The 17,434-nt window shown below is 46.4% G+C and overlaps 1 protein-coding gene across 1 annotated transcript in view; it reads right to left on the reverse strand.

The window, feature by feature from the left end:
* Positions 1 to 79: 79 nt before the first annotated feature.
* The window catches only part of INPP5J (inositol polyphosphate-5-phosphatase J), a 57,859-nt gene continuing 40,504 nt past the window's right edge, over positions 80 to 17,434 (reverse strand). The window contains exons 7-13 of the mRNA XM_054996529.1: positions 14,588 to 14,699; positions 12,166 to 12,275; positions 10,816 to 10,999; positions 9,269 to 9,406; positions 4,531 to 4,608; positions 2,950 to 3,054; positions 80 to 1,796 (exon numbers count right to left, since the gene is read on the reverse strand). Of these exons, the coding sequence (XP_054852504.1) occupies positions 1,173 to 1,796; positions 2,950 to 3,054; positions 4,531 to 4,608; positions 9,269 to 9,406; positions 10,816 to 10,999; positions 12,166 to 12,275; positions 14,588 to 14,699 (1,351 nt within the window). The 3' untranslated portion in view covers positions 80 to 1,172. The remainder of the gene's footprint in view (positions 1,797 to 2,949; positions 3,055 to 4,530; positions 4,609 to 9,268; positions 9,407 to 10,815; positions 11,000 to 12,165; positions 12,276 to 14,587; positions 14,700 to 17,434) is intronic.

Raw genomic sequence — 17,434 nt, forward strand, 5'->3', positions numbered from 1 at the left:
TTGTGCAAGTTCAGATGATTTATTGGAGAGGAGGGAGAAAGAGGTAGGACAGATTGTATCAACTCTGAACTCCTCCCAGCGAAGGTCATAGATCTGCCTACGGGGAGACCAGCCCCCCTTCCTCCCCCCTGTTCCCTGGGCAGCTTTCTTTGTTCTTGGGTCCATGGCATCATCGGCCTACCTAGGCCCAAGAAACCAAAGTGATCCTTTAGGCTTTTGACTCCCCAACACCATCTTTGCTCCAGAACTGTAGACACAGAGAGCCACGCCCTTGTTCCTACAGCCCCCGTGGGACCAACTGTACATTACATCCCCCTCATCTTCCTCCAGCAAAAACTGCCAGGCAGGTACTCATTGCTAAATGCCACGATATTATAGGAACCCCACCACCACCACTGCAGCCCCAACTGGCTGTACAACCAGAGCCACTGTTGCCTTGGCGATGGTAAAGCGGCCTGCTTCCTGTTCATAAATCTAGGCCTCTCCTGCTTCTGCCTGCTCTGCGTTTGTTTTGATCCTGTTGCTGGGCATCTCCTTGGGAGTGGGCTGAGCAGTGACTCTGTGTGGCACTTGCTTTGGCCACCAAGCCCCCCAAGTCTTTTGCACCCAGTTGAACGTAGCCCCCCTCAAGCACTCCCTTCCAAATTCGGTCAGGGGGATGGGTTTCACTTGCTCCTCCCTCTAGATCAGCTACCCCTGTTGTCTGAGCCATCTCCAGCCAAGCTGACTGACAGTTGGCTCCAGGGCCTTTAGAGAAAAGTTGTCACCCTCACCCGCACAGCACTGCAGTTTGAGAGCAGAAATGGTCCTCTGGGAGGACAGGTTTCATCTTGGGGCTAAACTAGGCCTTCACTGGGTGGGGACTCAACAAAGTAGTTCATTATGAGGAGGTTTTGAGGCTGCATGATTGATAGAAGGTGGGGAAATCAAAGGAAGAGGCCTTTTGTTCACAATGTACAGCCCCTGATGAGAGGCAGGGTTGATTGTCAGGTGGACTGAGTCAGAAGGCAGGGCCTCACGAGTGGCAGCACCTCCCAGAGCGGAAGGGCTTGCATCACACCAGGGGGAGACAGAGATCACACACAGCGGAGCACTGGCAGGCAAGGACACAAGGAAGTAATACTGCAAGCTTGCTACACAGGATGGTTTTCAGGGTGGCTGGTTCTGTCCTCTCAGAGTCCCACATCATGGCTGTGGTTGTTGGAATCTTGGGAATCCTGGGATCCCCCTTCCTTTGGGGAGGTACTAAAAAGGGCAGACAGCCCCGCCGTAGGGCTAGTGGGGCTCATTCTGCGGGCAGGCAGGACCTGATCAGTGCTCCCCCGCCGGTGGGCCATGACCTGGTCAATGGTCTCCAAGCGCACAGCTGGCAGCAAACCCAGATTGCGAGGGTCAGCCCGCGCCAGGGGGTTCTCGTCATAACGCCAGGCTGCCTGAAGCCTAGGGCCCGCACAGCTCTCTGGGTTTGGCACCATCTCCCGTGACTTGGAGCGTTGCCGGGCGCTGTCCTTGGAAAACTGGATGCTGGGAATATCTGCCTTCAGGATGTTGCTGGTGCGGCGGCCCTGGGGAGAAGGGCTGCGGCTGGTGCCCTGGTCCCGGCTTGAGGATCGCAAGATCAGGCCCTGGAATTTGGCCAGGCTGGGGCTGCGGCTACGATGGCGCTTCATCTTCCCAGGACTGGGGCTGCGGGACTTGGGGCCAAGAAGCACCAGAGTGCTGTCGTCCTCCTCTTCGGAAGTTGCTGTCGAACTGTCTGTGGGACTGCTTAACTGTTCCAAGGTGGGCAGTGAAATCTAAAAGTCAGGGAAACAGATGAAGGGGGGGGGAGAGAAGAGTCAAATTGTCATGGAAGTTTTTGGCTATAATCCCAATTATTTCCAGGAGCAAAATGTATATGTAAGACCATGTGGGGGATTAAGAAAGCCTACATGTTACAGAGATCCCAGGGGTCCTAAACTGCACTTGCTGAAAGGCTGTACGAAGAAGGTTGTTGCTTTTACTGCAACATGACAATCATCCTCCACATAGATCTGCAGAGCTGCCTTAGGAGTTAAAGGAAAATAAAAGATAGTCTCAGGGGGTGATGCCACCACACTATCAACAGATTTAGGTCCCTCTTTACAGGGTTCCACATTGTCAGTGTGTTCTTTAGAAGCCAATGAAAGCCACTGGGAAAGGAGCAAGCCCCTCGGGGAAACTCCACAGTGCTACAATGTGAGGAAGAAGGAAACCACAGATAGTTTTTTGGAAAAGAGGATTGGGTCCAGGCCTGTGTGAACCGTGTCCCTTAATATTAAAACATGGTGCCAACGCAGGTCAGATTCTGTACTGCACTCACATCCCTCCAAATAGCAGAATTTTGTAGGTAATACACATTCATGCCTATCAAGTCAATTTACATCTGTGTGCATCTTTTATTCAGTTGGTCACCAGGAAGTTCAAGTATGGGGTAGGAAAGATCCCCGGGCCCCACCAGTGGAAATTCTGCTCAGTTCCTCATATCTCTGGCCATTCACTGTATGCAATTTCAACAAGATTATGCATAATCATGAAGGAGAGAACCATCGACAGTTCTGAGCTGTGATATCTAAATGGAATCTCCAAGTAAAGGGCCAGAATACCCCTGAATAGCAGTTGGCATATCAGGAGGTTATCCATAATATACATTTAAGCCTCTGTTCATAGTCATAAGGACTAGCATCTTGTTCCCTCTTTCCTGTGACTTGTTTCTTTCTGTCCTCCAGAATCTTACCAAATATTTACAAAAGTTCTCACATTCAATTCAGAACTATGCAAATGAAAGATAAGCACATTTTAGTATCTTATACGGACCTCCATTTTGCTTGAAAAGCCTGAACTTTCTTACATTTGTTATCTTTTTAAAAAAGATGCTATAGCATACAAACCATCTGGTCAATTTAGCTAGCCTTTTTTTTTTATGCTCACCTGGAAGGGCTCTGTCACACCAACCATACTGCTGTAGTTGTTGCTATAGTAACCCAAGATGTATTCACCTTTTCCTTTAGGCAAAGACTCCTCTGGAAATGTTAACTAAAATTTTGAAAGAGAGACAGACAGAGAGTAGGCAATGGGTGCAGAGGAGCTATATAAATCCAACCAACATCAAGAAGGGTTGACACAGCTGAGCAGAGAAATAACACCTCACTCTGCAGGTAACTTGTATAAAATTAGAAAAAACTGAATTGCTGAAATTAAACCAAATTCTGTTTGAGGAGAAGGGTAAAACAATCCTGTCAACAATACTGAGCCACTGTGCTGGGTGTCTCATTCTGAAAACTGCCGCACAATTTCAGCAGCTCAGTGGATCAGGTTCAGGGGCAGCTCACGCGAGTTTCCCCGCCGCCTAACAATCTGCTCATTTGTACCTTCAGATATCACAGCTCTTTATATATTTCTGAACCTCACAGAATTCTATCCCCAGACATAATAATTAGGATTACAGACTCCAATGAAGTTTCTAAATATGACACTCAAGACATACTTTCCCCTCTCAAAATGAAAAGAAAGAGCCGAGCACTGATAGTTGCAGAGTTTCAATAGCCATTCTTCTCGGCCGCTGGATAACTCTTCATCACTGCACCTGGACTGACAGAATGATCCAATCACACGCACAGCAGAGATACGTCAAGATTACCTGCCTCCAGTTTGATCAGAATGAGGCAAACCCAAAACAGATACTTATGTAAAGACGTGTGGACAGCTTGGGGAGCACAAGAACTTGAGTTACTTCTACAGGAAAATAAAGCGGTTTGGGATCTGGACAGCGCACAGGAACATGAAATTTGGAGGCCCTGCTTCAGCATCCAGTACAAATTAGGTATTCAACAGCCACTAGCACTAATAGTTAGAAAACAAGCACTGTATCTAATCTATAGGTTTCGTTGGAGGAGGCATGTTCCATGAATCAAGGAAAGCAACACCTTCCTGCCAACCCAGATTCTTGAAAAACTTCTGTTAGAACTGGAGAGACCCAGTCAGCCCTTGACTTAGACATGATTTCCCAGGCTCTCCTACCTCACAGGGTTGTTGCAAAAATACAATGGGGTAATGCTCATGTTTACCATCTGTGATAAGTAATAAATGATTTATCAAGCTAGCCACTGTTGGAAACAGTATGCTGGACTGGACAGATCCTGGCTCTGAACCAGCACAGCTCGTCTTACATTCTTCGATTTGGATTGTTAAAAGTGCCCCCCCCCCTGCAAGGCATTTCGAAGCCACCCAGAAAGCTGAAATGTGGGTTAACACCTACGCAGATGACTGAAAAACGGGGCATTTTTGTACCTAACTGTCAAAAGCTGGAGCATGGCGTTTACCTCATTACAATGCCACAGCAGAGAACAAGCCAAGCTGCACATTTTTGGAGGGGGGGGGCAGAGATCTGCTGCCTTTTGAGACTCAGATTTCAAACAGGGAGAGAAAGCATTTCCATTTGCAAAAGGAACATGCACTTCGCTTGCAGAATGCAACCTTCCTTAGTATCCTATAAGTCTGGTTCTCCCATACCTGGTAAATGTTGCTCTCAGTGTCGTCCTGCTTTGCCCACACATAGGCGACATAGTCCTTGTAGTGGCGAAAGCCCACCTGAGGGGAAGAGATCGAGAAAAAACTCAGTCAGCAAAGACAGGGCAACATGAACAGGTCTGCCTCTTTGAGCAATTGCCTTTAGAGAGTTGACATCTCTTGGGGTACCAAATGGGCTTGTGCCTACCTGGGTAAGATCTGGAGGTGCAATTTCATGTTCAGGGGAAGGGGCCCAAGTGGGAGCATAGCCCAGCCACTTTGGGGGCAGAGCCCCATACGGAAGCAGTCTGAATAAAGAAGGCCACGTGAGGCCTGGCCCTTTGTTTTTCCAGCTAGTGGCTTGAAAGCAATGGGAAAACCCCCGGAGGACATTTTTCTTTCTGGTAGGTTGGCAACTCTGTTAGAGCCAGCTTGCCTCCCTCTCTGTCATGCTTGAAGAATCTTAGATGCTGTTTGCTAGGGGTTTTTTTACAAATATGAATAATTTAGTCTGCATATTCTAGCTGTCCGAAAATAGCCTCCTTTTGGAAAGAACTATGTAATTGTATTAACATAATTCTTTCATCCAAGTAGCCTTTTGTATTCAATAACCACCTTTTAGAACATTTGCCATCTTCCTGGCTTCCTTTCATGGTGAGGGGGGGGGGATTTGGATATTTTGTGATTTTTTAAAATTTTCCATTATATTGTAACAACTACTGGAAGTGTAGTTGGCGGGGGGAGTACGTGTATTTCAAATATAGTACCAGAATAGATGCTAAAACACAACACCCATCACAATCAGGGCCAGATCAACGGGGGTGGGGCAGGGGGTAGTCTGCTCCCGGCGCTGTCAAAGAGTGGGTGCCGGGCGCAGCTGCCAGCCGCTGGGAGCGCGTGGGCGGCTGAGTAGAGGGCTGGGAGCCCACCAGCGCCATTTGCCTGCCTCGCAGGACAGGGGGCACACGGCAAGCCGGCCGCCCCTTCAGCGGAGCAGGCGAATGGCATGGGCGGCCTCCCAGCCACCTGCGCTGCTGCTGCCAACTCTGCGGCATGCCGGGACAGCTGGCTTGCTGCGCGGGTGGCACGCTCCGTCATGTGTGATGACGTCACGGAGTGATATCATCACGCAGTGCCAGGAGCGTGTGTGCACTGCGCTGGGGGGGGGCTTGGGCACCAGCAACCCTAGATCTGGCCCTGATCACAATATAGTGATTTGGCTAGGGAGACACAGGTTCGAATCCCCACTCTGCCACAGAAGCATGCAGGGTGACCTTGGGCTAGTCATTCACTCTCAGCCTAATCTACCTCACAAGGCTGTTGTCAGGACTTGCCAAGTAGTTCCCCCAAACATTTCACTGCATCACTTGGTTGAAGTAGTTAAAATGTTTATTAAGGATTAATACTAGTATCAAGTAGCTCAGACAATGGAATTGGCTGGAATGCCCAAAGGTGATAGTGCATAGACAGTTATAGGATGAAGTCCCCACTCCCAATATAGAAATGGCTCATGAGGAATTTTGGCGGGTAAGGTTTGAGGAAGGCCTGGGAGGAAGGGAGGAGGGAAAAAAAGAGTTCAGCTTCTTCAAGGCTGAGTTCTCATCGTGGCAGGAACTCAAAATGAAAACACCTCTCCTGTAAGATAAGCCATTAGTCATAGCACATTAGAAAGTAGCTTCACTCTGCACTTACTCAGGAACCCATTACCACAGCAAAACAATTAAAATGCAAATGTAACTACGGCAGATATGCAGGGCGTTATCTGACAGCTGTAGTTGTAAGGATGGAAGGGAGGGGGAGAACGATGTTGCAAGTTGTTTTGGTTCCCCACTGGGGAGAAAAGCAGGATATAGATACCTAAAATAAGCAAATAAAACAGTTCAAATTTACAATTATACATTCTCTATACTCCCATTGCAGAGAGAAGCAGGCAATGGTGTTAAACATTCCTTCAGCATACGCTCCAATTGTCTCTATTTACAAGGAAGAAATCCTATTTTCTGGACAATCGGTGTCCTTATTTTGCCTTTAGCAGAAATTTTTCTTTTTCTTTTCTTTTCTTTGTTTTTTTTTTTGTAAACTGTTATTTGTGAGATGTTACAATGATCATAACTGCAGTTGTTGACCTCTCAAAACTAAACTGGAAGAGGAGAAATACATGTCTTCTCTTTAGTCCATATGCTTGTGAATATACGCTACAAATACTAGAGCCCTGTAACAATGGTGCAAATGTTGTATCAGGAAACTGTGTGAAATTTGTTCAGTGCTGCTAGAATACCGTATGCACTTTTTTGGAAATCCTGGTATACCTGTAAGAGAAAGAGGGCTGCCTATCCAGGATCCCCCAAGAGTTCTGCTCTCTTCTCAGTGGTGACAGGAGCAAGAAACCTAAGCTAGAAAGTGCATTGCCACTTTCGGTGGTAGCAGCCACCAGCAGCCACTCTGACTAGCTCACAACTAGAGACCAAGGAGAGAGCCTCCATCCCTAGGGGCACTAAGAAAATAAAAGTCAACCTTGAAAGGCAGGCACCTGGCAGGCTGAGTCCTAAACAAGTTAACTGGGTAGCATACAGCAAATTGGCCAAGGTACTGGACTCAGTAACACAAGTGACTCCACACAAAATGTAACTAATATAATTTATTAAAGAGGTGCAAAAGCCAATTATCAAAGTGATTTAGAAGGGTGCAACAGGAGAAACAAAACAAAGTCTAATTAACTTGACTAGCATACACTAGAAATCCTGAAGTTTATTCCAGACATTAGCTTTAGGCAGATGTCAGAATCCCACAAGGTTTCAAGATGACAAGTCCAACAATCCAAAAGCCAAAAAGTAATCCGCTATGGGGTCCCACCTATAGTGTGGTCTCCAAAGTCAGTAATTCAAGCAGAAGTGGACCCAAAGCAAAATAGAACAAAAGGACCCCAAAAGGAACCTGGAAGGATCCCAGAGAGAAACAAAGAATAGACTAAAAAGACAACTTTTAAAGGTACACTGCCCACAACAAGCCAGAACAAATTAGCCAATCAAAAATGGACTTGGCCTGAGGGCACTACTGCAGTTACCAGGACTCGCAGGTACAGGCAGGAGGACTTGACTCTCCACTCCCAGGAGGCCTTGCACTAATTTGCTCAGACACCAGAGTTGGTTTCCCAAGACTCTGTCCTTGAGAACTTCATACCTCCAGAGACAGGCTCTGGTCAAAGGCCAGGCAGCCCAGCCTTCAAAGAAAAACGGTCTCTGTCCAAAATCAAAGTGTGTGTGGGGGGGGGGGGGAATAAAAAGGAAAGGCCATAAACTTGAGTGCATCCAAACCAGGCCAAACTGGCCTAATTCAAAATTGATTGATCTGAATAAGCAATGAACAAAGTGAGTTTCTGAACAATATCCTAGGAAAAATTATTGGTTAATTAAAGTATGGTAAATAATTAGAATGGTAAAGCTCACTGCGCTTCAGAGGTCTTAAGGAGATTAGGAACTGGGAAACAAGCTGGTGCCCTCTGTTCTATTTAAGTAATATTGACTCATTAATACAAGGATGTGTGATTATTATGTAGTTGTAAATAATTTATGTTTGCAATTTGCATCTTTATTTTTTTTAAAAAAACTACAGCCCTATGTAGTGCACACCCTGCTTTTTCATACTCTGCAAATGGTGATGCTCATTTTGAAACATTAGGTGGGATATCACATAAGAAAACTAGGTTTGTGTGCAGTATTTTTGACCAAAAGAACAAGTTATTTCCATACCCAACAGGCTACTGCAGAATAAATTAATACAGCAGGCAGAAAAGAGCCTCTTGCTCTGTCTGACTCATGAAAGTTTATGTGGGACCATTTTTTGTCGCTCTTTAAGATGCCATTGGACTCCTGTTTTATTTTTCAATCACCATGGAACAGAGAGCAGCAGAAGAGATATCCTTGCTGCCAGGTATTACAAGAATGCAAATGTCATCAGTGAAGTGCCAGAGGGTCCGTTATGCTCAGGCATAGAAGAAGGGGCCCTTGTTTTTCCTTTCCTCATCATGTATCTAATCCTGATGTGACCCCAGCCATGTAGATCATTAAATCCAAGCATTAGGGCCACTTCAGAACAAACCATGGGCTTCTGCAACCTTAAAAGTTAGACAAATACATTGTTAAAAGTTAGACAAGTACATTGTACAGAGCAAACACCTACCAAGCCTGTTCAGATCTCTAAGATGTTATGGTTATCCTGGGGTGGGAGATTTGGGTCAGGAAGAAAATTGAAAGCACATTCTTGGGGACAGATGGGTGACCCGCATATACAACTTTGCCAGCAATCTACGAAATTCTGAGCATGCACCAGGAGTGGCTGCTAGCCAGCCTTGTGTAACGATTAACGATTAATGCTACTAACTGCACAGCCACAAAAGCAGCATTAAACTGCAAACATCTTGTGAACTGCATGAGAGCAGTTTACTTTCAAATGACATCATGGAATCAGCCCCAAGCCTTTAGGGGCTGATTCCATGACATAGGAAGGCTGTGCTAGCAAATCAGAAGGTTATGTGAATGGGGGGAAATCTGCAAGTGTGCAGGAACAAAGTTCAAAGTGTGAATTCCTGAAAATTCCTGGTTTTATTTTTTTTTTTAATTCTAGCCTGTACAGTTGTGAAAATTTTGGCCAGTACATGAGCAAAGCCTGCTAAAAGAAGCCAGAAAACTGCCAAAGAGGAGTATCAATTCACTGGCCAGATTTTACTGGCCAGATTTCTTACCCTATATAGAGCAACCCAGTCCCAGGAGCTGCGATGGTAAGCCGAAGAGACCTTATACCAGATGATGGCCTGATCCGGCTTTGTCCACTCATCAGAAACCTGAAGCTCCACCAGGGGTACATCAGCCCTGGAAGCAAACTGCTCAGGAAAGGTGCAAAAAGAAAAAAGGAAGAAAGAAAAGAAAAAGAAAACAAGGATATGGTAAGAATGGAAGCCCACAGCCTTTGCCCAATTAGACAATACATAATCGTGTTGGTCTTCTTGTGGGGAGGGAAGGTAGGTTAGAAAATGTCAGAGAGGGATGGGTTATGGCTGAACCAGCCCCCATAGTGAAGGCTGTGGCGTTAGGAATGAGGGGAAGGAGAGGAATAATAAGATGACGTTAACATTGCATTCTTTCAACACTGTAAGCCATTTCAAGAACCTGAGGGTCAAAGGATAGCGCTCTAAGTAATAAACAAACCTATATTTCCTCCCTAGAAAAACAATTTGCTACGAGGTCAGATGAGACAAAATGGGTTGCCACATATCAAGCTGACAGTGGGGTGTTTAATTTTAACATCAAAAGGATGTGTGAATGGAGGAGGGAGCTACCCCATCTCTCTGCTCCTTGTGATCCATCCCCTTTTTCACCAGCCTGGCTGCTTCACCAGAAGTGAGGAAAGGTGGGTGGAAAAGGCCTAAAGCAATAGAATGGAGAGGGGAGAGCAGGGCTTTTTTTCAGCGGGAATGCGGTGGAACGGAGTTCCGGCACCTCTTGAAAATGGTCACATGGCTGGTGGCCCCGCCCCCTGATCTCCAGGCAGAGGGGAGTTTAGATTGCCCTCTGCGTCATTGGTGCGGAGGGCAATCTAAACTCCCCTCTGTCTGGAGATCAGGGGGCGGGGCCACCAGCCACGTGACCATTTTTGCAGAGGGCTATTTAAACTTTTAAACACTCCCCCCTTGTTCCAGCTGACCCAAAGTGACGTCATTGTGCGGTTCTGAGTTCCACCACCTCTTTTCCCAGAAAAAAAGCCCTGGGGGAGAGGATTGTGAAGTTAAAATCCATCCCCATCTCTTCTTAATACAATCAAGAGGCAGGCAGACACACAAACAAATATGGCTGCCCCCAATCCTAGAGGGCTAACGAAAATTTCCCTTCTCCCCTCCCCACCCCCACCATCTACACATGCTTTTACCTTCCTCTTGGAATGCTGCATTTCCCAGGAACAAAGGCAAAGAGTGCACCTTCATATTTTAAGTGGAAGTGTGGCCCTTACTGCTATACTGTTCACACATGGTTCATGTATGTTTCCCTGCAAAGAGGATCGGGTGCAAGGATATGAGGTTCTTCCAGGATTCTGCCTTCACAGAACGCATCTCTATTCTCTCCACAGTTGACAGAGGCATTCTAGGAAGGAGAAGAACGGGCCCTGCTCTGGTCACTTTTAGATGAACAGCAGGTCAGAATCAGGAGTGAATTCTCCTTCATGAGCGGGTTAGAACGCCAAGGCAGTCCATAAATCCCTTGAAAAGAGGAGCACCCTGCTGTGCTCCAGACTCACTTGCACTGAAAAGATGGAGACCACGGGCTTGTGGTCGCTCACAGTGTACTCCATGTGGCTGCAATAGCATAGCTGACTCACGGCCAGGACACCAGAGCTGGACCTCCCAGGATGCGCTGGGATGCTGGAGCCTTTAATTTTCCACAGGATGCGGTCCGTCCAAGCTGGCTTCCGTTTCTTGGCACTGTACGACACACAAGGGACAGAGCTGGGTTAACTATTATGACAGATATACTACAGGAGAATGTTCCCCCAAACCTCTGCATAAACGTTGGAGATACACTTCGTGGTTACTCCCAATACTGTTTAGTTAGAGAAGTGATACGCAGTGGCTCGGGAGCATCATGTGGCTCTTAGACATTACACCTGTGGTCCTTCTGAGCACTGTTCCCCCCGTATCACCTGTCCTGTGTTTCAGGAATAGTGGGCAGGCACTTGTCTGGCAGGGCTTGTGGTTGGGTAGGTAGTTCCTACCTTGAAACAACTGCTGCAAGAGGAACAGGTAAGCTGCACATCTACCTGAAGTGTAGGCATCATGGCACGGATGGAAGTAAATGTGGCTCTTTTGATTTATGGCAATTGGAAATGTGGCTCTTTGTGAGCCATGGAGTGAGCATCACTGAATTAGAGTATGTAGTAGAAGGAATTAACCACTCTTAATGAAAAACACCTCCCCCTTTTCTGTTAGATTCACTGTCCTGGGTTCGCCTCCAGTCCTCAGCACTGACTCAGACCTCTGCCTGAGACCTTGGAGAGCTGCTTCCAGTCTGAGTACTGACCTTGATTCAATATAAGGAAACTTCATGTGCATGTTCAGAAATGCAATAGGCAGCTTCTTGTAAGGTAAGATAATTCTGTTTCCGTCTGTTATCAAGAGTGACGGAAGAATCCAATCACATCTTATATAGAGGCTGATTGGAAAGAGGCTACATCACAGCACAGATTCATACAGAGATGCAGCAGGCAGCCCCCTCCATGGATGGGTACTTTGGGAGCCTTTTATCATTTAATTAATGCATTTTTCATGGCATGTTAACAGTTCTTTTGAGGTACACAGTTTGGAAATGACTGTTGCAAGCCAGCCCCACGTATGTCAACATCTGCACTATAGTACTGGGAGGATATTACATGAAAGAGGCACCTCTTCTAGCTGCTATGCAGAGCCTTCTGAGCCCTCTTGGGTGAGGGGCACTTATGGTTGCCAACAGGTCGGGAGAACAGGTCATTCATGCATACATACTTATGAACAGCCCAAGGGTACTCTGAACACACAGCTCCATTTCTTCCACATCTTCTCCATACCATCCACTTGAATGGCCTCCCTCTCCAGCCAAGTCCTACACTCCATACCTGGTGTCATACATGTTGGTTCCCACATCAAACTTGAAGGTTGGAGGGAAGTTCAGGGCTCCTTCTTGGAAACCTTTCAGAATGGGCCACGTGCTCTTTGCAATGTTCAGCTGCATGGGCGAGAGAGAGGGAGGGAGCACGAAGGCATGGTCACAGCACACTTAGGGGCCATACTGTCTCACAGCCACCTCCGGTCCCAGTGGTCACACAAAAAATTGGTAGCAGATACAAAGAGGGGACCTCTTACAGTTAGTGCAGAACACGCCTCTCCCCATGGCTGTGGGGTGACAAAGAAGCTGTGAGAATATGTCCTTAGGGTATGTCCTGCCTCTGTCTAATGTTTAATGTAGGCAGCCTGTTACGTGCTGTATAGAGCACAGCAGTGCTATATTCTCTATGAGATGGCTGCCTGTCTATACTAGAGGGACAAGTCAGAGGGAAAGACTTCCACATTCATGTAGGTCTTTCAGCAGATATTAACCATGACAGCTAAACACCTCCATGGACAAAGGCAGCATACTTCACAGTCTCAGGCATTTGGAAGGCAGGTGGTAGGGTAGGACTCTGAATATTGCTTCTCTTCCCCAGAGCACCAGCCACCACCTCTCTCCTCCCATCCCTTAAGAGCAGGACAAAGGAGCAACTGCTGTGCGGCATGCTAGCGCCAGGCTTACCCTTCAAGCCCCATTGACTTTGAAGCACCAGGGCCCAGACTGGTTAGTCATTACCATTGTAAGAAGGAATCACATTCAGGTCTTTCCTGCCAACTAAAGCAGGTAGTCATGGAAAGTAGTTCTCGACTACAGAGGAAACTGGTTCAGAGCCAGGGTCCCCAAGGCAACAGCGTCAAGCAATACAGCAGGGCTGTGCAGGCAACCTTCGGGAAAGACCTGAATTGCTCCTGGGGACAGACTTGAGACTGGTTTTATACGCTTCTGTTGGGCTTCAGGACAACTTTCAGCAAACATACTGGGATGGAAACTTGCAAAATGCAAGATCAGCTGGGGAGGAAATTAAAATGCACCTCATTAATCTTAGATTAGCGGCTTCTTCCTTTCAGATGCGGATAAAAAGTAGACTGTTTATTGAACAACGCCTTATCTCCGTCAGCCGTTCATTTGTGGCCTTACTGTTTTTCATGCACTTGCAGAAAAAGCCATGTAGAGGTGAGCAAACCTAAAACTACCTCTGCATGCAAGAGATCAACCACAGGATCCGTGCACAGCTGTGACTTTAGCCCAGATGTTATGGCCACAGCCTACTCCACCAACAGCATTTATAGGTAATACCACTGCCAGGTCCTCGAGGAGACCTCAGCGCAGACACCCTTGCATCCCTCCCTCTACTATCTTCAACAGGCTCTAGCCTGGTAGCCAGTCACTCACCAGCTGCCTCACAGTAAATAACGGGTCTGAGCAGACTAATTCCTAGTGTGCTAATTCCTGAACAGTCCTTAAAACGCATGGCCACTTTATATGAAAACACAAGTCCTAGCAGATTCGGATCTGGATCCACTGGCAGCTACCTGCAAGAGGTGCCTCAGCTCTGTTTCCTACCTTTGCCTAGGGCAGTAGCTATGCCACAAATAGATAGCAGGACAAAGATGGCTCAAGATTTTTTGGCACCTGAATGAGCAGCAACTAGCAAGGTCAGCGGCAAGTAGGCTTCATGGCTGAGTGGGAATTTGAACCCAGACCTCTGACACGTTCTAGTCCCAAAACAGAAGCCATATATGCCTTTTATTCAAACTGACCAAACATAACATGACACATTGTGCAAGTTTTTGAGTTCAGAACTCTTCACATGTGTGTGAAGCCGGAGGACGGGTTAAGATTATTTGCAAACAGTTGCAGGGCATGGCTTTCCATCTTAGAGAAAAGCAGAAACTGTGGGCGTGCAAGTCATTTACACACTGTAATTGTGTGCTTCTAGTGTAATAAGCCAAAAGAAAAATCAAGCATCTTTCCCCCAGGGAAGAACCTGGGCATTCTTGCATCATGCTATGGGGGAGACATAATAGCTTTTCCAGTCTGCATGTGCTTTTAGAGGTGCACTGCTTCTGTTGGGGGCAGGGGGGAGATGACAGTCTGAGAGCTGGGATTCCTTACTTGTTGCCAGCCTTGCCTCTTGATGTATTGAAAGCTTTAGGAATAAGGGGCTTGAAGGATAAGAGAAATTACAGAATTGAATGTCTTTGCGTTCCAGCCAGCTATAGGAAAAAAAACACCCCTTCCCAGCTCTTCCCTGCAGTCTTTCAGGCCCCCTAGGCCAGACAAAATCTGGATGGAACAGAATTAAATTAATTTAGTGCATTCTGAAACACTAGTTAGGGCTGAGGTGTGGGTCTTCTACAAGCACCACACCTGTTATTGCTCTATTATTCACGTATAGACACAAACACAAAGATGCACAAAGCCCCTACCTGGTCTCTCTCCCAGAGCTGGTGAAGGATGCTATTGTCGATGGCATATTTCACATAGCGGATGTCAAAGCACTCAATGCGGAAGTTGAGGTCACCAAACCAGAAGACAATGCTATTTGGGAGAAAAAGAAGTGAAGGTAACACACACTAGCTCAATGTTTACAGCTTGGGAGCAGCACTGCAGTTAAGTCAGAGCAGGGAAGAGAGATTCTGACAAAACCGTGAAAGGTAACTGAAGCCTCCATGTTTAACAGGAGCACATCTTAACATACCAGGTGCTGGGGGGAGGCAGGGCAAACTATAGGGAAGGGGCTGTGGACTTCAAGCCCTGCTTGTGGGCAAGTTAGCTAAATGGAGCCTTCATGATCAGACGCAGACTTCTGATGACAAACAATGAGAGAAGTCTGTTGCCATTCTGTCTTGGAGGTATCCAACTAACAGCTGCTGGAAGTGGCATGGTCCACTAATCCCATAAGAAAGTTCAAGGCGGCCTTATTGCTGAGCCTGTAAGCTAGTCAAACCACGCCAGAAGAATTAGCTGATGGGAACAAACAGGCCCCTAGCCAGAAATGCTATCTGGTAAGGAGGCAGGGCTTGTAAATCAGCGGGAAACAGCAGAAACCGAAGCCCGAAAAGCTTAGTGCTAATTTGTTAAATTGTATTGGCTTTCAGGCCAGGTGCCCAAGTACTCATCTGAGCCCTAGATTCTAGAGTGGCTTCTAACTGCAAGACTGCGCTTTTATCTTTTCAGCATAGCGTTATTTGACTGAGCCGTTTTTGCATTTTGCAAACCACAACCTCGTTGGTAGTAGGTAGTAACAATGCTTCCTTCAGGCATGTGTGGCTGGCAATTGAGAGAGGCCTCTAAACAGGTAGAGGAATGGCAGCAGTGTAGAAGCAGAACTGTGTGGTTGTGAATCCCTTATCAACAGGAGATACTGATAGTCACTCTACACATTACTTCTTTTACGAGTTCTCCACGGAGCCAACCCGTGGCTCAGAAAACTGCTGCCAGGGGAGGGGAAACTGCCTTTCTCCCAAGTTTCTTTCCCCCATGCAAAAGCAGTGTGGAGGGGAGGCATTACCCTATTTCTTCTGCTCCATGTGGAGGTATTGTGTGTATGTGTGGCAGAAGAAAGGAGAACATTCTCCTTCCTCGCAGGGGGGGGGGAGCTTGGGAGAAATGCAGGGGCTTCCCCTTCCCCAGTGGCAGCTTTCTGAGCCTCTTTGCATGCTTTTTAAATTGAAGCCAATCCCTGAGATGATGTGTGTCTGAGCAGAGCACGTGAAAAAAGTAACGTGAAGACTGACTCTGAGAAGAGCTTGAACTAAAGGAGAAGGAAGGGGAAGGGTGGCAGGGCTAGAGACACTTGTGGAAGTACAGCACATCATGCAACAAGACCTTCTTCAGGCCTGAAAATGCTGTTTTCCCACCTTGGGTACTGAGATATTTGAATCAGCTGACAAAAGAAAACCATTCTTTACTCCATGAGTAATTAAATGGTGGAATTCACTGCCAGTGGAGAAAGTGATAGTCATGAGTATGTGGTGGTGGAGAGTGCCCTCAAGACAGTGTTGACTTATGGCGACCCCTGCTGGGGTCTTCATGGCAAGAGACTAACAGAGATGTTTTGCCATTGCCTGCCTCTGCAACTCTGGTCTTCGTTGGAGAGCAGCCATGAGTATAAATGACTTTAAAAGGAAGTTAGAGAGATTGATGGAGAATGGTCCATCAATGGCTAAAAGACCAAGGTGACTAAAGGGACCCTACATCCAGCAAACCTCTGAACACCAAGGCTAGGAGGCAATATTGGGGGAAAGCCTTGGCTGCTATGCCCTGTTTGTTGGCCCTCCAGGATAACTGGTAGGCCACTGGGTGAAAAGGTTGCATCTCTGGGTATGAAGGGGGCCATGGAAGTGCCCTGGGTTCTCATGAATCATGAAACTAACGAATTGTTTTACGAAATGGGACAATTTCGTGAAAGTTCGTGATTCATGGAATGCGACATAACACGAAAAGCTCATTTTGTTTTTTTCTCATTTTGTACCCATCTCTATTAATTAGATACTTCCTGTTCATTCACTGTGACCATCCCATTCCTGAATCAACACTTAAATTATCAGTTCTTGTTATCTTGAACTGCGAGTCTGAGCAAGTGAGAAACCTTGGCAATATAAGTGATCACTGATTAATTTTTTGTGATTGCTATTTTATAAGCACTCAGTTACAATCATAAAAATGAAAAGTAATGAGCAATCACTTTAGTTTGAAAGAAAAAAAAACGTAATTACAGTTCTCCTTTGGCAGGCACAAGGATCTATTCAGGAATGCGGCAGTTGGTGCCTGTGAACAGAAAGTAACTAATAAAGCAACGGCAAGTTGAAAGTAATTAAGCTGAAACAGGTATAAAACTAAGTAGCAAAATTTAATGAGATAATCGCCTTGAGAAACCTTAATAGCACTTATGCTGTCCACATTGGAGAGGCTGGGGGTTTTATTGCATTTTATTGTTTTTTTCTAAAAAGTTATAAAGCAAGTCTGAAAAGGGTGGAGCAGCTACCAGGAAAACACGGGAATGCAACTAGTTTGCAATGACAATTGTCTGGAGTGAATGAAAAAAATGCATATTCCACAATCCACATTAAGGTGCAGTTGTGGAAGCTACCCAAGAGTCAGCTCAAACTCTGTCGCCTTCAAAGATAATTTGGATGAGAGACACTATTGATATATTTCACTTTATACTTCTGTCACTGAAAGGGCTAGAGATTGGGTTGCCAGGTCCAGGTTGGGAAATCCTGAAGATTTGGGGGGTGGAGCCTGAAGGGGTGGGGTTTGGTAAGGGGAGG

This window comes from Eublepharis macularius, chromosome 13 (genome assembly GCF_028583425.1).
Source record: "Eublepharis macularius isolate TG4126 chromosome 13, MPM_Emac_v1.0, whole genome shotgun sequence".
Taxonomy (NCBI): Eukaryota; Metazoa; Chordata; class Lepidosauria; order Squamata; family Eublepharidae; genus Eublepharis; species Eublepharis macularius.